Raw genomic sequence first — 26948 nt, forward strand, 5'->3', positions numbered from 1 at the left:
ACAACTGTCTTGCAGGCGCAGTCAGTGCTGCCACAGGATCACTGGGGCAGTGCTGGGCTCTGCTGCCTGTCCCAGCGGGGCTGCTGGTGGTTCCTGGAGGGTCAGCGCGGTCCCTGTCTCCGCAGCCATGCTTCCCACAGAAGATGTAGGGCGGGATCCAGCGGTGGGTATGCGGCTGGGTGGCTTTGTGGGACTGGAGCAGATGCGATGTGTGTGCTTGCCATTGCAAGTAATTTAGGAAGTATTTTATAATGTGTTTAGCAGTCCTAGGGAGGAGTTGAGGTTTGCTCTGTTGCTGTGATGAATTATCTTTTTGGTACTGGAAGGTCTGGGAAAAAATGGAGCATTTTTCATCTCGTGTTTTCAAACAAGGACTTATTGTCTTGTTATTTGTCATAAAACCAGTTAGAGAGATAAAGGGGCATTAGCATCTGCATAGTGTTAACAACATCTGGAACATTATAATTCTGTTTTTAAAATAACAGATGAAAGCTGAGATACATGTTTACATGAGAAAAATTTAAAGAATACAATAATTCCCTGATGCCTGCTTCAGTCCTTGAGCAAAGTCTTTCAAATTCCATTTATTTATTTGTAAATGATGAAGTTACATAACCTAAAGCAATGCCATGTTTCAAGTATGATGGCTGAGAGGTGATGTTTTTTCCAAGGATGTACATTTGGCACCAATATGCTCAGACTAATGGTCTGGTCACTACAGTTATTTTGCATGCAAATTCTATATCCACTAAAGCCCACAAAATGCAGCATACATTTAGGAGAATCAGCAGCATGTATAGCTCATAGGTACAGAGTCATCGTGTGATTTTCCCAGTAAAGTATTTCAAGAAAAACAGTTGTCTGAGGATAAGATGACATTCAGTGATGTTTGATAATAGGTATTTATGAAGCTGCTGGAATAAGAAGCTGGAAGCTGTGCAGATGCATACCAGTAACTCTTTCTCAAGTGCTACTCTAGTTATTACAGTAACACTGACCTGCTTGTCAGCTGACAGGAAATGTACAATTTTGTTCTATTTTTTTTTTGAGATAAACTATGATGCTTTTTTGATGAAGAACATCTAAAGGGATGTAATAATTAAGCTATTGTTTTCTGTTTCCATTCTCTCTTCAAAGCTGCTAAGCTATTTTGTGAATGATGTTAAGAACCTTTTATTTGAGAGGCCTATTGGTGGTATTGATACAGTAATTTAGAAGTACAACTATCCAAGTCCAGAAAAATCCCTGCTCAGTGGTGTCAGCTGGAAAGAGGTTGTTCTGGGATCATTTTCCTGCAACTCAACTCAGTTTTTTCCTCTTGGATTTTTAACTAGAGAACAATAGAAATTAAACCTATTTGAAGATATTTATTGGAAGTAAATTTGGCTAAACAAGTGATCATTGAGCACATAAGAATAAAAAAGATGTTAGATTCTCTATTTTCTTTTTTTACAGCTCAAGAGCACTGGAAAGAGTTACTTGTTAGTTGATATAGTCTTAATTTCTTAGATTCTAAAGTTCCTTTCATACTTGGAATAAAATAAACAGATCTAGAAAGCACAGATCACATAATACTAAAGAAAATCTCATGTAGTCTAAATCAGGTGGCTTTAGAGATGGCTATTACTTTCCATTGATTTCCAAGGGACCCTATAGACACCAGTTCAGATGAAAGCCACCACTTGCATTTAGGAACCACTGTGCAGCAAGAGAGAAGGACTGCATTCTCATATTTTTTCACTTAGTGATTTGCTAACAGGGACTTGCAGATTTCTGTTCTGGACTACTGAACTGAAGAATGCTCCTAAAAATCCTCCTGGTAATGGTGAACAGGAGCCTGGTACCCCAAGCTGTGGTGGCAGAAACATGCCCATGGTGGCCCCGGTGACACCAGTAAGGCGCAAGATGTCCCCACTCCTCAGAGCTGGACTCAGGGTCTGGCAAGGACCTGGGTGAAGATTCTCCTTTTAATGGAGTAGTCTTCTTGCTGATTCCCATTTTATTATTTTCAGATCCAGGAAGCCTGAGCTGGGTGTTCCCTCCAGTGGTGAGATGTTTCTGTCAGGGATCTAAAACAGATAACCTTCAGACCACAGATGTGACTTGTTCCTTATCTTCCATCTTGCCATGGTTCACAGCTAATTAATGACCTAATTAAAATCTTGAGTTTTAAATACAACAATGATCTTAGGGAGTTCAGTGTACTGAGAGTACAGCAAGCATAAATTAGAAGGGGCTCTTCAGTGTTAGACAATAGGGTGGGGGTTTTTTTGCAATAGCCAGAATCTCTTTATATTCTTTGTAAATCTGCAGAGTAGAACTCTATGAAAATGTGTTCATTCCTTTAAAAAATATTTTCTAGGCTTTTTTGAGGATTGCATACGAGGATCAGGGAACAGGACAGTGAGAGGTTGACACTCTCATATACACTGAATACTCTCATATACATATACATAATACTCTCATATACACACACACTCGTACAACGCTCACAATACATTGTGATATATTGTAATGTGATTATAAATATAAGGAGTTTTAGTTCATCAAAAATATATCTTGCAGGTAGTTTAGCTTCAGAGCCCTATGTGGTGGTTGAGGTGACATCTTTATATCTGTACCAGTTCCTGGGAATTACTGCTGTTACTTTAAATGCTCTCTCTGATAAGAAAGCAGATCCAGATAAGAAAGATATCTCTCAGATAAGGAAGCATAAGAATAGCAGGCTATCCTTCTGTGAGAAATTAAAATGTGATTATCTAAGTGAAGACAGTGATTGTGAACTTTAGGACCCATGATTCCCTTTACTTAGCTGTGGGGAAGGAATTCATAGAACAACTTGGTGGGAAGAGAATGCAAGAATTTCTTTGTGCCACCTCTGAAAACTCACAGTAGCTTAACAGCTACAGAGTTTCCAAGCTGCACTAACATGGCTCTGTGTGACCCATTGTGACTAGAAGGAATGTGTTGGAACACATAATTTCTGAGTGCTTCTGTTGCTGAATAGTCTATGTTAAAATTCAGGGTGTACTGTGTCACCTTAGGCATTACACAAGCTGGGAAAATGTGGGAGATTTCAACTCTATCCTGCAACCAAAACCTTATGAAAACTAGTGGGTTTGGGTGGGTAAAATTATTTTACCTTCCTTTTGTTGTGGAGTGGCATTTATATCAAGGAAGCTGTTAGGTTGAAAGGAGTGAGGAAAAAAGAGTGGTGTGGTACAAAGCAATTTGTCCCCTTCAGTAAGTTTTTGAGGTTGCTCCATTTTTTTTTCCATGCTGCCAGTGTCAGACCAAGACATGAACTTGATATTTGTTCCTATACAGCAATGATATACCCCAGAATAAATGCCATTTTCTCAAATGTAGAGTTAGAATTCAGTTGAGGAGATTTATAGAACAGACCCTCAACCCTAAATTTAATTGGAGGTCGGTGCTGATTCCCATATGCTAAATATTAAACAATTAATTGCTTTCCTTCACCTGAAGAATTTTGAGAAATATTAGATCTTCTATCTAAAGAATGTAAAGATACAGGAGTTGCAAGAACATGGAAAAATAAAGACTAAAAAGCATTCCAAGTATATTGTAGTGTAGGTTTATGTGCATGTGTAATATTGTATCTAATATATTACTGTATATCATACTAAATCAGCAACTGATTAATTGCTTTGGGATTTACAGGTCAAGATTTTTTTTGTAGTCTGTTAGTTTTTGAGCCTTACTTATTGTTTTATCTCGCATGAGCAGGAACATATGATGTTGTGCCAAAACCTTAATTCTGTGAGATGTTCTTGTCTCACCGAATAACTTAAGAGGATTCATCTTTTCAAAAATACATTCTCCTGCTAGCATATGTTTCAACCAGAAAGGGATGTTGTCAAGGCTTTATAACACTGCAAACAGCATAGCAGGTGTGCTTTTCCTGTATTGATATAATTTAAATGTTGCAAACAACTATCTCAACATTATGGAAACACTGCATGTAACTTCTAGACAAGGCAGATGATAATTCTTCTGCCAATGAAAATGTATGAATAGGATGAACTAGTAATTTTCTTTCATGCTGATCATTTGTTTTTGCATATCAGGAGCTGTTGAACAGACACTATCCTTTGAATATTTATCAGTTCTCACTGCTTTGATAAAAGCCAGTGGGAAAACAAGTATTTGCTTGCTTCAGGGTGTTTGCAGCTTGCTTGGTTTACTGCTACAGTAGTTTCCATTAAACATTTCTGAAAACAAATCTGATGTTGGATTATTAGTTCTTTTTGCACTACTGACACAAACCACTATTTACATGAATATCTCAGTAGCTGTGCTGTTGGCCATTGCTAACATCAGAAGTACCCACAAGCTTCAATATCTGCGCTGCAGAAGGTAAAATCTGTCATGGACTAAGGACCACCTAGGCTATGCAGGAGTTCATTGGTTTGATTGCATTTGAAATGTTGATTGAATGGGCTGTGGAACAATCACATTCACTTGTTGGAAGGAAAAGTTGTTCCCCAGACAATTTTGTGTATATCCTAGAAAATGATAGAATAGCAGGCTTATCACAAGAACAAAAGATAATAACTTTACTTTTATTGTGCACTTAACAGAAAAATGTTGTGACTTTGAAAACTACAGCTCTGTATTATGGTAGTAAACTGCTTAAGCATTCCATGGATTACTCAGGAATAGTGTGGTTGCTGACTGCAATTCCCCTTGTACTGTAAACCTAGGATATATACATGTATGGACGTATGTATGCAAGCATAACTCATTTTATTGCATTACATACTTGTATTTTGTATTACATTTCTTTTCATATTTGTATAGTGGCATTTTAAGAATAAATGCCACTATATAATAATAATAAAAAATTTCATTTTCTATCTGAAAAAGATGCCAAGTATTCTCAACAAAAATCTTAGTCTTCAATCTTTAAAATAACCAGGGGTCTTGTATCCATCCTTTATATGAGTTTGGAGGACCAGGATTGAAATGGCCTTACTCTAACAGCCATTCCATAGCAGTCTTATCACAGTAAATTGTTAGAAAACATGACTACAAAAAATGCTATTCAACCCTGCTTAGGCATATTTTGCCTATAATTCACCAAACCACTGTGATTCTACCAGAGAGGATTTTCAAGGAATTTTGGAACATTTCACCAGTCCAACTCTTTTACCCAGCGCTACTTGTTAGTAAGGTGCTTAAAATTTCTAAAATAGCCTACAGCTTCTTCCTCCTGCAACAGGACTGAGTTCACTACGATTGAAATGAAACAGCTTTATTCATGCCATGACCTCCACCTTTACAAAAGCAGAAAGTGAAGTCTTGTAGGACGTGGTTTCCCACTGCTTTTCTACTCCTAGTGGATTCTGTTCTCACATATCCTGAAGGTTGTAGGACCAGCTGGAATAGAAGAAGAGCAGGAGACACTGTGTGGCATGCTACAACATTGCCCGCCCACTTTATTGTAGTAGCTAGGGATTTATTCAGTGTGGGGAGAATTCTGTAGTGTTTTACTGACCAAAAGCGATCTCAATATACCAGAATTTTTGACACATTCATTTATAAGGGTAGTTTTATACTTGTGGTGAATTGACCCTGGCTGGATGCCAAGTGCCGACCAAAGCTGCTCTGTCACTCCTCTCCTCAGCTGAGCAAGGAAAATAAATACAATAAAAGGCTTGATAGGTCAAGGTAAGGACACAGAGAGATCACTCACCAGTTACTGTCATAGGCAAAACGGAATCAACTTGGGAAAATTAATTTAACTTTTTACCCATGAAATCAGAATCAGGCAAGGAGAAATAGAATACCTTCTCCTCCACCCCTTCTTCCCAGGCTTAATTTCACTTCTGATTTTTCTGCTTGTTCTCCCTAGCAGCAGTAGGAGATGGGGAATGGGGGTTGCAGTCAGTACATCACACATTTTTTCTGCCACTCCTTCCTCCTCATATGGAGAGCTCTTTACTCTCTTCACCTGCTCCGGAGTCGGATCCATCCCATTGGAGACAGCAGTTCCTACAACAACTTTTGCAACATGAGTTTTTCTCATAGAGTACAGTTGTTCACAAACTCCAGTGTGGGTCCCTCCCACAATGTGCAGTCCTTCAGGAACAGGCTGTTCCTACACAGGTCCATCACAGGGTCACAAATCCTGCCCAGAATCTGCTCCAGCAGGGGCTTCCCACAGGGTCAAAGACTCCTTTTGGCACTCACCTGTTCTGGTGTGAAGTCCTGCAAGGGGCTGCAGGTGGATCTCAGCTCCACCATGGACCACTGCAGGGGGACAGCCTGACTCATCATGGTCTTCACCATGGGTTTATGTGGAAAAAGTCTCATTGCCAGAGGTTTATGTCCAAAAATGTGACAGAAGTAACTTTATTCATGAACAAGGGAGAAGCCATAGGGAGTTTCTCCATGGGGTCTCAAATTGCTGGAGGACACAGCCTCCTTTTCAGCCCAATTTTCCTGGCCCCATCACTCTTTCCATTTCCCCATTGGCTAAGGTACTTGGAAGATGCAGACTTCCCAATTCACTTATTATATGTTCCCCTTAACATGCACACACAAACCCCCACACGCCCTGTGTATAACATAGCTCTATTAAATCTTTGTTCTTCTTCTCAAAGTTCAGAAATTTAGCACGACCTTGGCTGAGCATCTTTCCATGTCCATTGGTTGTATTTTCTGAAACTCATAATTTCTCCTGTTACTTCCCTACCTACAAGTCCCTGGGCCCTAATCTACAAGCAGATTCACACCATCTGTTTGTAAAGACACATTCATCTTATTCCTTTCAAGATGCAGGGAAATCTGCACCTGGAGCACCTCCTCCCTCTCCTTATTCACTGTCCTTGTTGTCTGTAGGGCTGTTTCTCTCACATACTCTCACTCCTTTCTGTTGGAGAATTTTGCTCAGAAATGGCTTATAGAGTTTTGTTCAGACATGCCATAATCATGTACAGCTGATGGAAAAGTAAAAGGCAGCTGTGAGGAGCAAATTCTCACAGCCTGTTTCTGTAAACAACAAAAGTTCTCAGGCACGTTTATGTAAACAGCAGAAGTTCTCAGGTTGTTTTTAATAACAAGTAAATATCTTGTCCTTGGATAAGTTTTGGGAAAGCAAAAGTTGACAAACATGGAGGCGATGAGAACTTTCATAACAGGGTGAGAACACAAATCTTGGTTTCAATAACAAACTACAGGTATTGAAAACAAAAGGAGGGGTTAGTGTTTAATCTGTAACCAATGATGAGCTCGGGTTTTGCAATATGTATGAATTTAATTAACCCCATTATAAAATGTGCATGGTTGATCAATAAATCGGAGTTCGATGCTGATCAAAGGATGGGTCGTCTTCCTTCGCTTTCAACACCTTTCTTCTCTCATTGCTATTGCTTCTCTGCAGTAACTTTTTTTTTTCCCTTCCTAAATCTGTTATCTCAGAAGTTACCCCAGTTGCTGCTGGACTATGTCTTGGCAAATGAAGGTGTTAATGCCACCTACAAAATATGTCATGCTTGTAAGCAGAGGTACAGAGATGCTAATTCCTCTAGTGCTAGTAGAATCTTGCAATAAACTACATTGATGTTGAGATTTTATTTAGTGCATGTTTACAATATACTGCATAACTAATCATTATGCGCCTAGGGGGATGTCACAAATTCAAAGTTACTTAAGTATATTTTTGTTGTTTAAATAACATTTCTTTTGTCAATGTCTTTTATTTTGATATCTGCTCTTAAAATTACCTCCTGTGGGTAGAAAAATAACTCTTGTCATTTCAGTAACATTTTGGTAAGATAATTTTCTGACAATAATTCTGTATTTTTGCAAATAGGAAATTGTGTACTTGAAATTCCTTCATTCCTTTCTGCGTCTGGAGGCTATGTGCATTTCAATTTTTGAGCTAGGTTGAATGTGGAATACAACCTTAAGTTGTATTCCATTTTATATGCATACATAAACAATGCATATTGTGTTTCTTCCAGTTTTCTGTAGCTATGAATTCTCTGCCATTCTCAAGGAAGAAAGAAAACCCCAAATTTAGTATGAAACCTTAAGGCAAGGGCCAGTGAGTTTGAAAGATTTTGTAGCTGGATCATCAGCACACTGTTCTGTGTGTGCTTTAGGCACCCACTTAAATGTTAAAGCAGAAATTCAATGGATTAGAGTAGTCATTTGATTGTCCAGAAATGCAGCCTGTCTTTGGTGAGAGGCTCTCAAAGGATTCATTATTCAGTCCTAGATGTGCTGTGTTTTGACTTATTTGCAACTGCAAAAGAAAAGGGGGAAATGTAATTTTTTTGGTCTCTATCAGTGTGCTCAGCTTTGTTTACCTTGGAAGATAGGTTCTTATTCCAAGACGTTTACAGTCTGAGATCAGATTTTGGCACCCTTGCTCATACTGAATAGCATTAGTTAGGGCTCAGCTGCTGCTCATTCAGGTCAGATAGATTAGAGTTAGTCATCAATTGAGATGGTGGTATTTGTGTAGAGCCCCGATGGTGATTCAAACATCTTTCTGTGAGGCAGTGATGCAAATGTTTTTCTGCTGCTTCTAGCTGTTTATCTATACATCTCTTTGATATGAGTACCATAAAAAAGCCTTTGCTTTAAAAAAAAGTGCTTTAAGAAGGAAACAGAATGAATGAAACTGTTTGGCACAGGGAAGAGGAGAAGGAATTTGTGCAGAGAGATTAGCATAGAAGAAAGCCCTGTATTCTGAACATGGTCCTGAGAAAGAAACCTTTAATGCTGGCAGGTTTTCACAGGGCTGCCAATAGATGAGAAATGATTAGTTTGTCTTTTTAAACATTGTCTCCTGCCAAACCCAAATCCCGTTCTCCCTTTTCCAGTATTCAGCCTGCAGGATAAGAGGATGATGAGGTAGACAGTTGTGGTGTGGAAGGGATTCAAACAATGTGAATGAGATTTTGATCTTTTGGGACTTCTGTGAGACAGAGAGTGAAGAGGGGGAAAGACAAACTGGTCTTCATTTGCAGAAAAGGCTTTAATCTCTTCTCTGCTGTATGGCTATGGCTGAGAAGGGAGTTGTCTTCCTGCTTATATTAAATTTCCAGACGTTTAATTTTGACCAGATGCACCATGCAATTATGGCAGCTGATGGATAGCTATAAATGAATTAGTCTTTGGCAAACTGAACTTTATTTCAAAAAAGATTAGCATCATGGAAGATACAGGAAAGCAAATTTTGTGATAGGGTCAGTGCATTTTTTAAATGCTCAGATTTCTTGGCAGAATAAAAGGACGCATTAGTGCAAAGAGGCAAAGTATCCTCATTTCTAGGCATACCTCTGGAACAGACGCCTTGCTGCTCTTCCCACACAGCAAGGAGGACTAAATACCAATGGTGAAGTCTGAACCTTGCCTCTGTTAGCTGAACTTTCCTTTTTGCTTGGTTCATGTTGGGGTTATAGGTAGCATTCCTGTCACTGCCACCATGCTCCCCACGCTAATTGTCATGAAGTACAGAAGATTCAAGCCTGCTTGGTTCCCAAGGCTGCTAATGAGCCCTGGGCTTTTCTCACCCTTAATGAATCAAGGTTTGTTTGTGGGGGATTCTTGTCCTTCTGTCTTTTTCCCTGGCCAGGGGAGGAGTCAATAGTTCACACAACTGAACAATGACTTTACAGTGTAAAGACGATGCAGCTGTGCCATCTGAAGCCATCCTCAGTTATGAGCAACAAAGCTTAAATAGATTGTACTGTGAAGAGGTACAGCTCTGCGAGTGTGAAGCATAGCTTTTGCTTCTGCTTCACTGACCCGTCTGCTTGCAGCAGTGACGGGCCCTTGACGGGAGCTCAGGCAGGGAGAGTCGCGTAGGGCGACTCTTTCAAAACCATTCTCTGTAACGCTGAGCACAGGAAAAGAAGCAAAAGGAAGTTTCAGTTGATCTCTGATGGGGGTATACCGCTGCCTTCTTCAGAAAATCCCAAGCCCTCCATTCAAAAAGTCGTTGATTCTAGTCCAAATCCACTTCAGGGGTTTAATAAGGTCACTAAAGTAAGCCGTAGTTCGTATGTTTTAGCAGTAGAGAGTACTCATACAAAAGTGGATACTTACACAAACTCCTCCTAAGCAAATCACACATTTCCCTATCTCACTACATTTTACTATCCTACTGTCTAGAGGCTTTTCTTGTATTAGAGATTGGGATCATCACTAATTTGGACTAAGCTACTGTTTGGCATGTACCTAATTCATCTTGATTTAGGCATTTCAGTTACAGCACTGTGTGCTCCTTGTGGCTATATTAATCTTACTACAAACATGTATGTGATACACTTTTTGGCATATATATACAGGTATATATGCACAAAGATATAGCTGTACATAAATACAGCTGCATGTGTTATTGAAATACATAGGAGTATATATGATATATATGTGTAGGATATCACGTGCTAGAAACATTATTCCTTTTGTTTAAATCCATATATATATTTACATAAATAAACACAGACATGTACTCTAAATGCTGTGCTATTCCTATAGTAGCAAGTGAAAAATTCAATCTGATAAAATAACTCAATGCTAATAGAGATTTTAAATTTATCAGTTGTAATAGTCTGGACTAATCCTTGAACAATGCCATACAAAATTGAAGGTGGGTTGTTTTTTTTTTAAGTTTTACTAATAGATGAGTGAAGCCAAAAGCAGCATCTGCAAAAGAAATTTAATTTTGCTGTAATAGGCTTTTGAAGTTCATAATTTTGGGTTTTAATAATGCATTTTAATAATGATTGCATAACAAAGAAAGGAAAAGAGAAAAAAGATAAGAACATTTGGGCTTTTACATTCTTAAGTGAACAGAAGGTGGGGGGGATAGAATAAAACAGTTTAAATACCTTGATGTGTGTATGTGCAGGTTCAAAACTTTGGATTGCTCTCCCACCCGGCATGGTGGGTTGATAGACCAGGGAGCGGTGGCGAAAGCTGACAACCCCCCATGGCTGACCCCTCATGTTTTCTCTTGCCTAATCGAATTTTACATGTGTTTCCAGATAGCTGATCAGCTTCCCTGGATTTCGCTGACGCCACAGGAAAGCTTTGCCTGAAGATGGAAACACTGGAGTCAGAACTGACCTGCCCTATCTGTCTGGAGCTGTTTGAAGACCCGCTGCTGCTGCCTTGCGCTCACAGCCTCTGCTTCAACTGCGCGCACCGCATCCTGGTCTCCCACTGCGCCACCAACGAGCCGGTGGAGTCTATCACCGCCTTCCAGTGCCCGACCTGCCGCTATGTCATCACCCTCAGCCAGCGCGGTCTAGACGGGCTCAAGCGCAACGTCACCCTGCAGAACATCATCGACAGGTTTCAGAAAGCCTCCGTCAGCGGGCCCAACTCCCCCAGCGAGACCCGCCGGGAGCGGGCGTTCGATAACAACAGCATGTCGTCCTGCGAGAAGGTGCTCTGCCAGTTCTGCGACCAGGACCCTGCCCAGGAGGCGGTGAAAACCTGCGTTACCTGCGAGGTGTCCTACTGCGAGGAGTGCCTGAAAGCCACTCACCCCAACAAGAAGCCCTTCACCGGCCACCGTCTCATTGAGCCCATCCCGGACTCTCACATCAGAGGATTAATGTGCTTGGAGCATGAGGACGAGAAAGTTAACATGTACTGTGTGACTGATGACCAGTTAATCTGTGCCTTGTGTAAACTGGTCGGGCGACACCGTGACCATCAGGTGGCAGCTTTAAGTGACCGCTATGACAAGCTAAAGGTTAGTGTTACCTATCAGTTCTTTTAGCCAAGCAGTGTGTGGTTGGGAAGGAAAATATCTTTTGGTTGCATGCTAAAGTCCTCATTCCAGCAGCAGCTGGGAAAGGCAGGTGTGCGATCTCTAATCATATGAGATACATATACAGATCTGTATGTGCGTTTGGTCACCATGTAAAAGGTGCCAGATTTTACTTAAGATGAAATTCCTCACTTGTGTTTGGGTTTCTCTAAAGCTATCATAAGGAATATGCAGTGCAAAGTACTGTTCAGGTGAATTTTCCTACCTACCTGCAGCTGGCCATGTTTTGCGCTGACTTCACATACACAGACTGAAATGTCATGCATTCTTTGCACAGGCTTTGCTGTTGATCCTTTTTCATTAGGTTGCTTTCATTGTGAAAAGCCCTTCACATCACCCCTAACAGGAGATGCATTTATCTGTGCTGGCTTCAGGGATGCCAGCTGCCCATCCAGCCAGGGAAGCCGAACGCCGGCTCTGCTCTTCCCGCGCTGCCTCCCACCAGGCTCGCAGGCAGAGCAATCCTAGTAACAAAGCCAAAATTGTTTCTGATCTTGCAGCATTCCCACGGTTCTGGAAGCCTCTGGAGCATCTCCTGCCAGGTAGCTGGGAGGCTCCCACAGCCTGGTCCTCTGCAGGACACCCTGAGCGAGGTGGCAGTCGGCAGCCAGGTCTCAGGGTGCTCTGGAGGCTCTCCAGGCTGCCAGCAGAGGCAGAGCTCCTGCTGAACATTGAGGCCAAGGCAGGTGACCTCACACCCACCTGGGTGTGCATTTCTCTCATGCTGATTCTGTGCTGTTGCAGAGCCAAGGCAGGAATCAGGCATTCCCCACTTTCCTCCACCTGCTCCCTCCAGACTGTCTGCATGTGCCTGTGTGCAGCTGTGGGTGGAATTTTTAAACATGGACTGCAATCCAGAAATCGCAAGCATGGAGAGCAAGGTTCAACTGCCAGCGTTTCCAAACAGAATTCTGAACACGGAAAAACCACTGAATTATAGGTTTAACTAACTTAAATACTTACAGATTAAAGTGTGTGGCTGCACTCATGTCTATGATCACTTTAGGTGCTCACTGGTGAAATCTGCACACGCATTCTGTGCAGGTTTTGCGCCTTTATGCTATGCAAATATGCACATCATATTCATATGAACACAATGAAAGACGCTTCTTTACCTGGACCCGATAACTTCCTTTCATCTCTTAAAGACTTTTTTATTTACCAAAGAGTTGTTATTTTTGCTTTCTCTTTTTCTGAACTAATTTTCTATTTTAATAGATTTGTCGTTGATAACATTAACATGGGCCATAAAAGTGAACAGCTGCCTGGATTTACTGTGTTTTTTATTAATCCAGTGAGTTTACATCCTTACCAGGTGCTACTAGTTAGTGACATAACAATGTATTGATTTCCAACTTTATACCATTAGGAATACACTACTTAACATGAAAGACCTTCAACATTACGTACTGGATAAGCATATTTTTGATGATGTAAAAAAACGGAGTAAACATTTCTGGTCTTGTTGCACATAGATAATGCAAGTCTTGAAAGAAGACTTTAAAAGGCCTGTCTTCTCCCTTGTGATCTTTGACTCAATACTGTTGATAGGAAGAAAATGAGGATATTTTTTCACGATCTGTGTCTTTTCTGTGCAAAGATGACTAAGCAAGCTCTGAAGCTAGAAAATATAAATAACATTCACATTGGATGTCACCCAGCTTAGCTAACCTAAGCAAGGCAACTGAAGTCCTAAGCCTACTAAAGATTTTACACAAGCCACCTTAAAGACGAATTAAAGTACTAATTTAATGGTTAGTGTAGACTTGAGCCAAATAACTCTTGTCTCAGAATGACAACTCCTAGCATTATTTATATTATTTGTATGATTTTTTTGAGATGAAGAATTTCTTTGTACCCAAACTGTATAAAAGACCTTTGCACACACAATTGGTAGTCCATGTGAAATCCTGTTCCTATCATCTTAGTCATGAAGCAGCCTATTTCATGTTGGTAACACTAGTGATGGCATCAGTTGTGCCCATTACGCTGCATGTACGACACATTTACACTCTGATCCAGGAATACTAGTCCAAGTGGTTTCCATGCAGATCCAGCATCCATTCTCTGTTCGCAAGTAGGTAATCTGAAAGTAATGTCTTTCCTTTTCTTGTTACCGCTCCCATTACAGGAATTAGTTCTGGTTTACAAATCAATCTTAGAAAATAAGATTTTCAGTTCTGTAGATTGGCATTTGTCCCTCAGAAGTCGGAGTGATACCAGTTCCACCAGCATCAAAAATTTCATCTCCATTTTCACATTCAGGCCTCTTCCTCTTCCTTCCTTAAGGGTGATATGACCTCCTGAATCACTGGTCTTTCTGTAATATAATATTAGGCATGAGATTGCAGATGGTCTTTCTTAACTTACAGATAGTGTGCACCTACCCCATGCAAATTAAACACTAAAATGGATTAGCAAATTCCCACTTGAGAAAATGGGTGGTTGCTTGCTATTTTGCTGCAATGACTTTTTAGTATACGCAGGGTTTGATATAGGCTACTTTCAATCTTTAAAAAAAAATCTGAAAGAATGAGATAGCCAATAGTATAGATCAGTTAAAAAAATGTGTGATTAACCTTACCTTTCAAAAAGAAAAGCTGACCCACTTAAGGTGACTCTTTTGATTTTTCTTTTTAAATCGACACACTACTGGTACTAACAAAAGCAACTGGTGCTGTTCTGGGTGTTAAGCTATGCTAATTACTCACATTTTCTTGCAGTGGTGTTGCTAGTGGTTTAAACAATATCTCACCCGTCATTAAGCACAGGACAAAAGATTCCATTACAATCTAGCTCCTTTTGTGGCAAAAATGAAGCTCCTTAATTAGGAGTTCTGTACTCTTGTCCAGCAGAGGCATCTACACTGAAGTGTGTTTAACAGCGAGTGTAACAACAATAGTGGACGTCTCAAAATGTGAAAGTGCTTTCCTTTGGTACCAATATCTCCATCCCTAAGAGGTGCTTCTATTTCCCAACCTGTACTGGGGCAGGGGGAATTGAGGGCATTTGTGTTCCTTGAGGAGGAATCCTTTCTTGCTTAGCGGTACAGCCACGATGCCACCTTCGTGCTCACTGTTGGTCTAGTGCTTATAGATGCACTTTGGTTTGGTTTTTCTTTTTCTTTTTAAAGTTGATCATAAACAGATGCATATTAGTAATGGAAAAAGCAATAAACCAAAACAGAACAGGAAATATACTGGCAATACACAAGATTTATGATGTGGTGATCAAAATTGTGATAAAAATAATTTTTAACGGCAAAAACAATCAAGGTTTTAAATACAGGAAGAATAAATGACTGTGCTTACCACATCATATTACCTCAAAAATATTTATGGTTAATTTTGATATTGATTCTTCACTTTCTTCTCTTGTTGCAAAAAAAAAAAAGAAAATTACAATTTAAACATATATTCTTTTTTTTTCTTTCAGAAAAAGATAACAAAATTACTATTGCTGGATAGATGTACTTAAACTCATGAACATGAGGAAAAAACACAGATAAGATTTGTTTTGAACAATAGAGAATATTTGAGGAGGAGCAAACTTCTAAGATGTGGATGGAAATATATGACTTATTTAATATTAGCAAAGAGCCATGAAGAGTTAAAACAAAAGGGAAAGATAGATGGTAAGACGTATTTTGAAATTGTATAAAGCCAGCATAACAGCATTGGAACTAATTTTTTTACATGTCTTCATATTTACTTAGAATTTAGCCTCTAACATATATCTTGCCAAAAATAGTTTTGGCACAATTTTTCTAATGCTTGGTCAAGAAAGATCTTTGCGGAATCAAACTTAGCTCTGGTAGCTTAGCTCTGGTTCTCCATATTTCAGTTTGAAATTTATTATTGCTGAGTTGTTTTGGGCATGTTTATGAAGCAGGGCAGCTCTCTGAATAGCACTCAGCAATTCCAGAAAGAGAAGGAGCTTCTTGTTGGTCTGGTTTCCAGATAGTTTTAGTGATAGAATCCATACACATCTATTTTTCCAAATCTGTTGATTCAGGATGCAAGGATTACTTTTTCTACTGTGTGTCAATTCAACTACTCACGAATATTAAAGGAATAGGAATTGTTTCCACGTAGGGAGGAATGAATTAATATTTTCTAAACCTTTCACCGTATAAAGGTAGGAGACTTTCTTAAGACCACAGCTTCTACAAATATGTCGGCTTCCCTGCTATATGCACATTATAGATTGAAAAACTTCTCATGTTTAAGTAACTTTGCAAAGATTCTGGAAAAATATGTGTTGAAACTTTCCAACTATTTTTATATGGCTTTATTTTGTAATCTCAGTTCATAGTAATTGATATATTGCAATATGTTGGCATTTGTGTCTATGTAGAGTTGTCTACCATAGAAATATGGGTAATTTTCAAGAATGTCTAACTTAAGGAATATCTAGAATCTTGAATTTGAAGAAACACACATATGCCTGTGTTTAAGTAAAAATATACAGCTTCATATATATGTGTAGGTCAGTAAAAGTATAATCAAAGGTCAAATATATATATATAAATTATGCATCAATAGATTTACTTGTTTTCTATTTTTAGAATTCTATGCATGTGTCCTTTTTAATAGCTGAATATTTTCAAATCTAAATTTACAGTTTCTCTGCATACTCTTAACTTCACTACCTTGGTTTTTAATGCAATCTATTTTAATAAAGTCCAACTGGTAGTGATGCCTTTTTGTTTTTCCTAAAAGCATAAGCCAGACCTAGTTAGGTGATAAAAAGAAGTCACCTTTCTAAGGATCTGTAGATCCATAGGTGCACAACTTGCTAGATGGAAAGCACCAAAGATGCACACGTAACATAGAGTGCATACAATTTTTATATGTTTAGCAAATTAGCGTAACTGACAAGAATCCCCAATTAGTGACTGAAATGGTGAGGTAATTCTTCCCTGATTTTACCCTTTTCTGAATTCCTCCCCACCTTAGATAGGAACTAAACTTTGTTTATAAAAATGTGTCTCAGAGAGCCAGTTTCAACCTTGGCTTCCCAGAGAATCTAAACTTAGACCCCAGGGCTTGGAGCCATTGGGGAATTTATTTTGTCTTTCTGTCTAATAGAGTAGGTATAGTGCTAGCTATGAATAGAATAATTGGCTACAGAGCTACAAAAATATATGTAAAGGATAAAGAGAATATATAAAAGCAAAAAGACAAAAATCAATTCAGCATCAATATAGAAAGAGAGAGTATGTCAGTGTAATGGTGATATGTGTTATTAAACATTTAGATAAATGGCACCTCCTTTACATTGTTTGTAACAGATTGAGGGTAGTGCCAGTGCTGCAAGTTTAATATATAGTTAGAGCATCATACCCAACCTGGCAAAGTGTAGAGCTCGTGGACTTGTATTATTATTAGATTAGATGCAGCTTCATATTATTATTATAATATTATTATTAGATTAGATAGTGTTTGATAGATTTTTCAGTGTACAAATTTTTTATGAAATTAAAATGATGAATAGTCACAGGGATTATTATGGAATATTATTTGATATTACTTAATTATTTAACCCAGAAATAGATGCTAAACTACAACTAACTGTCTACGCTTCCGTATTTGCAAAGATCCAAAAATATGAAGTTGTTCCATGGAAGAGGATTGATGTAGGAATAAGCTCTTTTACTACAAAAATTTTCCATCCACACTTATTTTATTACACTGAAATATAATTACTAAGGCAGACTTTAGAAAATTCTCTCTTTAGCTCGGTGTTTTCTGCTTTGTCTTTTTTCTCCATTTGGTATTTGTTTTCAGAGTTTAGAAGGATAACAGAAAGTATTAATACAGAATATCAAAGTTAGTCTTTTATCAGGGGAGAGTGTGTGTATGTGTTTATTTTAGACACATTTTGAAGTTCTTCATGTATATGACTGTGGATAATGAACTATGATTTTACAATAGTTCTAAGTACTATGAGATTAGGGGGTTTTATCTGCCCAAGCTTCCTTAAGTAATATAAGCCAATTTTTTAAAACTTAATTTCAAAAATTTAATAGTTGGCAAGTCTTCCACATACTACTTATTTCCTCCCATTTTAGTGGAAATGATGGTGTTGAAGGTCTAATCCATTCAGGAAAATGAAAGAATTAAACAAAATTGTGAATAGCACAGCATTATTATCTTTGTTCTCATGACCCTGATTTCCAAGGAAGCCAGACTAGTTCTCAATCTTATGTTGAATAATTTTCATGACATCTTTTTTGTTTTACTTTTTCTGATCTTACAATACACACAAATTTAGCAATGATGCCAGTATAATCCTTCAAATGTTGGGCTTTACAGCTATATATCTGTTATGTTTTACTTTGACCCTCTTTCTTAAGTAAAATGTATGCTTCCTATCAAAACAACAATAGCTGTATGTGTCATTAGCACTGGGGACCTTACATAGGGTTAATAACAAACAGAAATGGTCACTAATTTGGAAAGCTTGAATAGTCCATGGCAAGGGAAACTCCTCCAGAAGGTCATGGACTGGAAAGCTGTGTTGGTTTGCTAAAGCACATTTTGGACTCAAACCCTGATATGAGTGATAAGACTGTGCTTCCTTTCTCCCCCAGTTATATTTATCTCTCCCCAAAACCAGTCATCCCGACTCCATCTCTGTGGGCGTCCCTTGACTGTCCAGCAAGAAGTGTTGTCTTTTGCTGGGAGGACATTTTTGCCCTCGAGAGAAAACACCCACACCAGGAACCTGAGGCAAGGGGATTCCTGTCCTTCACAGCTTTCACAGCTCATTTATAATGTTGCTCTCACAAATCTATTTTGCAGTTGTCTCAACCCAGTGAAAACTAAGGCGGGTGTAAAGAAAAAGTTAATTTTATCATAGTGTAACTATACTGAGCTATTCTTACACCTTCTGAAAACACTTATTTAAGTAATCCTTACACTTTTGCAGATCAAATGCTTAGTTGAAAGTACACTGTTTTCACCAGCAGAATGCTTAGAATATCCCGGTTAGCTAATAAACATGTAATATATATCACAGACTTTCTTGATGATTAGCCTTGATGGTGCCAGCAGGATTGATTTTTATGATAGCCTTTTCTTTTTTAATTTCTACAGGCTGGAGTAGTAGTATTTCTTTTTTAGATATTTCTTCTTTTTTGGCATGTTGGTCCTATGCAATATCTCAGTTTACAAGGGTGGGAGGGCTGCATCTACAGGGTTATTTCAGTGCCTCAGACAGATGTGCTTGAAAGACTGGGCCTTTGGGCTGCTTTTGTACCTTACAGATCCCCTCCATTAAAGATGAATAATCCATTTGCAGATGTTCCCAGTTGCCAAGATGTGATTCTTTGTAGTAGCTAGAACTGCACTTTCAAAATTTAGAAAATTCTGTGCCCCCTGCTAGCAGCTGTGTTTGCACATGAACTGTGACTTCCACGTAAGAGCTCCCTGAAATTCTGACTACTGAAAATCAGAGAGGGTCAGAAAAAGACAAAAGCAATGAGTCCACAGACAGGCATATGGTTATGTAGAAATGTTTTCACCTGTTCATCTCAATTATTACTATCACACTTCCAGAATTTTTGGGCTATTTATATTTTTATGTTTATTACACGAACAAAGTTCTATCACTTGGACTGAAAACCAGAGAGTGTAGTGGTTTGGGGTTTTTTCCATGCTCACAAACTTTGCATTTCTTGAGAACTGAAAATTTCCTGTCTAAATGTAGTCTCAGTCTTATTTTTTGAAACGTTGCAATTTTAGATTTCTGAGAGTATGTTGACCATATTAACATAAAGTAGCAGTATGATCCTATAATTATATTTTACATCATAAGGGAAATCAAATATAGCACAGACAAGAAAAGCAGGTAGAGTGCATATGGCTAACTTTTTCCTTTGTTATTTATCTGTTCAATTAGTTGTGATATTCAGAATGGTCGTCTGAATTACCCCAGACATCTTGTTCATTGCCTTTTAGTGGCCCAGAGAAGAGTGGCTGCAGAGATCAAATGCTGAAAGTTTGAAAGTCAAGGATAATTTGATAGAATAATATACTATAGAAAGTTTCAGATTTACATGACAGTTGAGAGGTTTTTTTAACAAAAAAAAAAAAAAGAAAAAGAAAATCTTTGTGGGTATTTGTGACTTTTAGACAGTTCCCCTGTACTATCATCTCTGCCAACCACGTCTATCAAGTATAGGAATTAATTTACTTATTTTTACTATGGTGACCCCCAAAGGCTCAGTTGAAACAGGAAGTCCTATAATATAAGGTCTTTTTTACAAGTACTTGAGAGGTAATCCCAGCTTCAAGGAATATTCATTCCGCCATCCTTAGAACAAAAAGCAACAGCAAGCATGACAGGTTTATCGATACTTTTTATGGTCACAGTAATATTGAAGTGAGCTGTTTGCATCATGTAATGGCCAAAATTAAAATAATGTTTGAAATTAATATTGGGTAGTTTCAGTGGAAGCACTACTATTTGATTTCATATAATTATTTTGGTTTGAAATACAATAGCCCACCTTCCCTTGTCCTTATGTTGAAAAGCCTGGATTCTTGTACTCTTCATCCAAGAGAAGAGGTGCCACTGCAGTTTCTGGCTCTGTATGTCCTTCCTTATGTACCAGTCTAATAAATTACTTCTGATGCTGAAACTGATATAAGTTGCTTCTATAACAATACTCATAATTGACTGAAATCTACACACCCTAAATTTGAAAAAAAAATCAAAAATATGAGAGAATCTCTTATATCCTCTGAGAAACAGATTTTCTTCTGTCTTATAAGTGTTTCAGCTTTAATTTCTTAATGACATTTTGTGTTTGATAGCAAATTATTTTTTAAAGGTTTATTCATAATAAAAGGAAAATAAAATCATTGTACAATGAGAAGAGATCTTTAATGTAAATTATGTATCAGCTCATTACAATAAATAGCAAAATGTGTGGCCTTTTTCATGCAATTTCTTCCCAGTGCCATACTGCATTAATCATTTCTTTCACCATTGTTTACTGTAGGCTCACCAGTTGTGGGTGATAAATCATTGCTAATACCAGGACAGATGAAGATGGGAACATCAGTCTGCTCTCAGGCTGAGTGAGGGGCTGGGGGGTAGAGCTCTTGCAGCCCAAGTCTTATATCAGGATGAGATTGTTCAAATACTGCTTGTTCAGGGGTATGCCTAAAACACTAAGCACTATTGCAATTTTCTTTATCATTTACTGTAATTCTACCAGTAGTTCATGCACATTTTGAAGTAGTTTATAGATATTAAACTTCTATTTCTGCCACAGAAGATAAACACTAACATGTTTGACTACAAATTAGCTGGAACATCTCTGATAGCACATAGTACTGAAAGATTTCTTAACATACTCAGAGTATCAGAGTTGAGTAAGGCGATGGCTAATTTGAAGCAAATGAAGAAAAAAGAAGTGCTTCCCCAGTTAAAATAATCCAGCTTTTCTCATTTCTTTTGAACTATCCACACATATACAACAAAACATAAGACTTTTCAAACTCTTCTGTTTACCCCATGCAGGTCATGGTAATTGAGATGTCATGCTGTCTATGAATAACAATGTCCACACAAGCTTGTAATGTGTTTGAATGTCAGAGAAATTTCCTACATGTAGATCTGGTTGATAGTTAAAATTAGCAAAAGTAAAATAGAAAACGCATTATCTTTCATTAATTACCAGAGAAATAAAAATTTCCTGTGAGGAAGTAAAAAAGAAGCTGTGTTGCTGTGTTGGACCTGTATTATACAGGTTAATATTCCCTTGGTAAGCACCAGAGCTTTGCTCTAAGAGCAGCTGGAACTTCCATAGGTTCCCACACTTCAGTACCCTTCCCCCTGAAAAGCATCTGCATTTTTGGAGGTGTCCTGACTATTCTGAAATGTGCAACTATAAACCCGAGTTTTGTTATTTGTTAGGATACTGTCAGAGTTTGAAAGAGATTAAAGATGAGCAACTGCTCACAACACGTGTGTCTTGTGGTAGAAGCATTAAGCAGATTCGTTAAGCTAAAGTAATGACAGTGTGTGCAAAACTTATTTCCAAATTAAGAGAGGAGCATATGGAGATTATAACTCTTTCCAACTGAATTTGAACAATACCTATCCTAATAAGTTTCTAAAGAGTAGAGAATATTCTGATCTGTGTATGAATGAAAGTTCATCTGAATAGGTGTTTGAGATATTTTATTTCTTGTCCAAAGACTTGGAACACATACGTGCAAGAAACCCCTTCAAAGGAATAATTCAAGTAACTGTTAAAATACTGCAAATGATATCTGAATGTAGTTAAAAAGAAAAAAAAAGTACTTTGAAATTCTCAATCAAAAAATAGGATTTTTCAATGCATTTGCCAATATAACAAAATGGACTATTGTCTGTAAACTGTAAAAGGGAGGAGAATATATGTACAGATAGGATCTCAAGAGAAGGATAGAAGTGAATGCTTGGTAGTGAAAGGTGCTGTGTTTTTGCAGCAGTCAGGATCTCCTGCTGACTGTGTGACCATGCCTGCTTCCCCTGTGCAGGTAATGGCAGCCGGGGCAGTGGGTCACTCCAGGAGGGCCCCACCAGTGCTGGGGCTCTCCCATTGCACAGAGTGCTCTTCAGCTTGGCAGGGTGAGCTGCGTTTGCTTTGGAAGGCTGGCACTGAAGGGTACAGCTCCTCTCAGTTTAAAATAGAACTCATTTCAACTACATAGAAAAGTCTGTAATGTGAGAGAGCTCCTGCACTGAGGCCCTTCTTCAGCCCAAGGGTCAATAAGGTGCCCACTTACCAAAAGGACCCATCTGATGCCTCATGGCATCTGAGGTCATGCAAACTTTGCGTGAATTTATGTGGCTCTTGAGTCTTTTCTTGCTTATGTCCCTTAAGTATGGGCAAACATTGTTCTTGGCCCTGCCTTTGATTACAACCTGTAACTTCTAAAATCTGCTGGAGCTTGTGGGGGAAAGGGCGTTATATTAGCCATACAAAAATGTTTTCACCCTCTTTTGAGCATTGCTTATGATCACTCTTGAGGAAAAACTGACCTTTCCAGTCAAATCCACCAAACAGAGCAGCACCATGAAGCCTTTTCGTGGTTTTGCACTTTTTTTTTTGCCTCTGCTGAATTAGCTTTCTTTTCAGACTTGGTAGACACACACTTTTGAAATTTTGATGCACTGAAATTCTTATGTAGGCAGAATGCAGTTAATTACTGCAGTTCTTTTGGGGTAAGAATATTATCAGAGGAACCTTTTTACCCCATTAATTTCCTTGATTACTTCCAGATTTATTCATATTTATACTAGTTGAAAATGTTTGCCTGAACATGCAGTGAATTACTCTGAGTAAAACTACCTCTTCAGGTTAAGTTTCTGGTAATGTCTTTTGTTAGAAGAGGTTGAGTAAAGAGAATGATAAGCTACTAAAACATTTTTCTGGAGAAAGGAAAAACATTTAAATTAATTCTGAATTTTGAGTAGTTTTAAATGGGTTCTTGCTCTGCCTAAATAATTTAGCATATTCTCACTTGAAGGCAATGTAATTTTTCTGTCAAATAAGTCACTACTACACTTAAGGGGAAAAAAACCAAAACAGCAAATAAAACCAATTTGGAGTTCTACTATAAAATCTCATAATATTTAATTTCAACAGTGAAAGCTTCAGATTAATATTAAAATAATTTTGAATAAATTAGGAATTTATTTTAGTCTAATTTTTGCACCTATTGTGTGCAGAGTTGAGTGCAGTACAGGAGTACAAGTAAATTGTTGTGTTACTGGTAAATGATTGTCACGAGTTACAAATTCATATGTGGGAGAGCTTATTTTGTAACGATTCTGATTATAGTTTGCAATTAAACTGTCACGTTAAGGAAGAAAACAGCAGAAGGTAAAGAGGGGAGTGCGTGTTTGTTCATGTAGTTTGGTTTGGGGTTTTTTTCGGACGTGTTGTAGTCATGGTAGGAGCCCTGGTTCCCCCTGAGGTTCCAGACTGGAGTCCCTCACTGAATGACTGCTTGCAGAGCAGGCTGAGTCTGCTGTCACGAGTTTTCCTTGGAGGAACTCATTTCCTTCCTAAGGAGGTCTGCAAGGTCAGGCAAATAAATATCCAATCTTGGAAGCTGTGTGTCTCCAGGCTGCTCCCTCTGAGTCACTCTTTCTGCAGAAATATTCATAGGGAAAGTTTGTCATAATCCCAAAGAAGCTAAGTGCTTCCATGAAGGGAAGCTGTTTTAACTGAGTGTGCCGGGTACAAGAGAAGTATTTTAAAGCTTTGGCGTTTTGTTTTTTAATACATTACATATATAATTTCAGTATTCATGTTTAGGATTCAGAAGTCATGTAATTCTTTTCTAGTGTTGTGAAGCAGTATCACTCTGGTAGTGGGAGTAAAAGGTGTCCTGCTCAGTCTTAAAAATTTGGCTCTATTATTATTTTTGCTTTATATTATGTTTATAGTATATATCTATATACTATATACCTCAGGCAGACCACCAAAATCCCACATTGCTTCAACAAATGTTATAAGATTTTAAAATTATTATTTATTGTTTTTGTTTATTTATCATTGACAATTTAGGATTTTTGTTATTTACACTCCTGGCACTGAAGGTATATTATGGGATAACTGAACAAATTTAACAAGCCTGCTTGCAACAAAAATTGTTCTTTCTGATGATGTTGCTCTCCCTGTCTTCTGTGCATGCTGCTCATCCCACTGGAGCAGCTCCAGCAGCTGTGCAACCTTTGGTGAACTGATTCCCTGCACTCTCTGCTGGCCATGAGCAGCCCCAGCAGTGCAGGGGAGCAGGCACAGCTCAGGTGAGAGCACTGAGGCTCATCCATTTCCTCCCTCTTCAGGCACCCAGCAGTCTCCAGGGACTGCACAAGCGAACTCCAGGAAGACTGCTGCCCTAGATGCTGATAGTAGATGCACAAATTAGTTGCCTTAAATATAATTTCCCTGCAGCTACAACAATTTGATGGCTATTTCCTGTGCATCCACCATTTTCCCCTCCCTGTAGCAGTTCATCCCTACCTCCTATGCCTTGCCTGCTCAATCCCACCCTTGCTATGCCAGCTCTCAAGAACAAAAAAACCCCCACATCTCTGCACAATAAGTGAATAATTTCCTAGGTATCCAGCAAGTTGAAATTATGCAATGATGGGTCAGATTTAGTCTGGTTGTGGTACAAAGTAAAGACAAGGATCTGACAGATTAGGACGGGAAGGAAAGTGATTGAATGAACTTTAAACATTATCCTAAGGAAGGAGAAGCAATTCCACCTACCGCCCTTCACAGAGTGTAACAAAAGGAGATATGGCAATTTCTCTGTGTCCAGCTCTGTTAAGGGTTGTTCCCTTTATCAGCACAGAGTGGTTAAGATGTACAAACGTGACAGAATTTTAAGAAAGCTGAAAACAGAAACTTTCTTTTTCCTTGTGTTCTTAAGTGGCCAAAAATTATTTTTACCATTAAAATTACCACTATGGATAAACAAATCAAAATAAACTGGAGATCCAAAAGTGGCACTATAACTATATCTATAGAAAGACTGCTTTCAGTACAAAAATTTCCTGCAGAAGTTTTGCCCCTCGCAAAATGTTGGCATTCTGGCAAAAGCTTCTAGTGGGAAGCTGTGGCTTTTATTTAGAATAGTGGTAGGAGAACAAATTTGATCTTAGGAGGTTTTTACACTGTAGCTGTGTATTTTGCCCTATGACTAGGCATCATGTCACCCCCTAACTTACTATAAATCCTCAAGAGAGTTTAAAAAATGTTAAACAAATACTTCATAAAACTGGCTTAAGTTGGAACTTGGAAGTAGTTGTAGAAGTCATTTGGTTTCGATTTCCTTGAGAACCCATACTAGATTTCTGGTAGGGATATAATACTTTCCTGCAGAAAATATTCATCAATGAAAAATATGGGCAAGACTGAAGATTTTTTATTTATGTATTTATTTTGATTTATGCACATGACTGGAAATGGTCCTGTAATATTCTTTGAAACACAGTGGAATGGATCTGTCTGGTAATTCCCTTTTAACCACAAACCAGCAGGAGTTCAACAGCTGAGCTGCAACAGGTGTAGATATATCTGCTTTTTAAAAACTTTTGTCAGAGCTTTACCACTTTCTCACAGCCTGCAGGATCAAATGGGCCTGGGAGTCAGGCTCACTAAAACAGGGTTAGTCTAAACTAAATAAAGAGCAAATTCCAAAACACACCAGAGCTAATCTGCCATTGTTTTCACCATAAGCCATAATGAATCCTCATCAAATGAATGCAGCTGCTATGGTGCTGTATCCAAAATAATGTAATTAAATTGCTGCTTGGGGAATTTTAGAGTATAAATTTGGCAGAGACTCATTACTGGCAATTCGACAGCAAAGCATTTATAATCTTATCCAACGAGGTGATCCTGTGTTCTGTCACTCTAAGAACAGAGAGAGGAGAAACAGAACCAGGATGACAAATGGCCAGACCAAAATCTGAAACAAGAAACCACAAGAACTTAAGGCTAATCCAAGCCATGCTGGAAAGCCTGTTGGGATGGCAAGGGGAGGACAGGATGAGAAAAGTTGAATATATTACATCAGAAAAATTCTCCACCACTCTCTGCAGTGACAAGGTCAACAGGGAAAGAGGGCCCAGCACAGGGAGCCTGCAGGAGCCACAGCTTTGCCACCACCAGGGTCAGAGGAGTCACAACCCCTGATCAGGCAGGGGCAGCTCTGCAGCCTCACACCCAGAGCTGACTCGTCCTCCTGCCTGCTCCCTTACAAAAACACCGGAGCATTGTCCCTCCTCCTCTGTCAGGGCTGTGTGGGTGCTTGGCTGTGGCTGCAGCCACCTCCTCCAGCCAGGGAAGGCAGCAAGGTTGTTCTCCTGCGTGACGAGTTTCCCAGAACTGTCAGGAGCCGGGCTGGCACAGGGAGATCAACACACAACTCAAACAAGTGTAAAAACTTCCGTGATGAGCACCCCATTGTCCTTGCTAAGGCTGCTCAAGATCAAACAAACTGCCTTTACAGTGCTGAGAGCTGTGATGAGGTGACTACCACAATCACTTTTGTGATTGCAAAACTAAAACTAAAACTGGGGTCACCCAGTCTCATAAAACAAG

The 26948-nt window shown here is 38.8% G+C and overlaps 1 protein-coding gene across 5 annotated transcripts in view; it reads left to right on the top strand.

The window, feature by feature from the left end:
• Positions 1–26948, top strand: part of MID1 (midline 1) — a 240041-nt gene that overhangs the window by 132657 nt on the left and 80436 nt on the right. For 4 of the 5 annotated variants that reach the window (XM_063147795.1, XM_063147802.1, XM_063147780.1 and 1 more), the window contains exon 2: positions 11028–11743. In XM_063147795.1, coding sequence (XP_063003865.1) covers positions 11084–11743 — 660 coding nt within the window. In that variant the 5' untranslated portion in view covers positions 11028–11083. Of the gene's footprint in view, positions 1–17; positions 164–11027; positions 11744–26948 lie in introns of those variants that run through there. The other variant, XM_063147788.1, reaches the window with a different exon arrangement.

Source organism: Melospiza melodia, chromosome 2 (genome assembly GCF_035770615.1).
Source record: "Melospiza melodia melodia isolate bMelMel2 chromosome 2, bMelMel2.pri, whole genome shotgun sequence".
NCBI classification, from domain to species: domain Eukaryota; kingdom Metazoa; phylum Chordata; class Aves; order Passeriformes; family Passerellidae; genus Melospiza; species Melospiza melodia.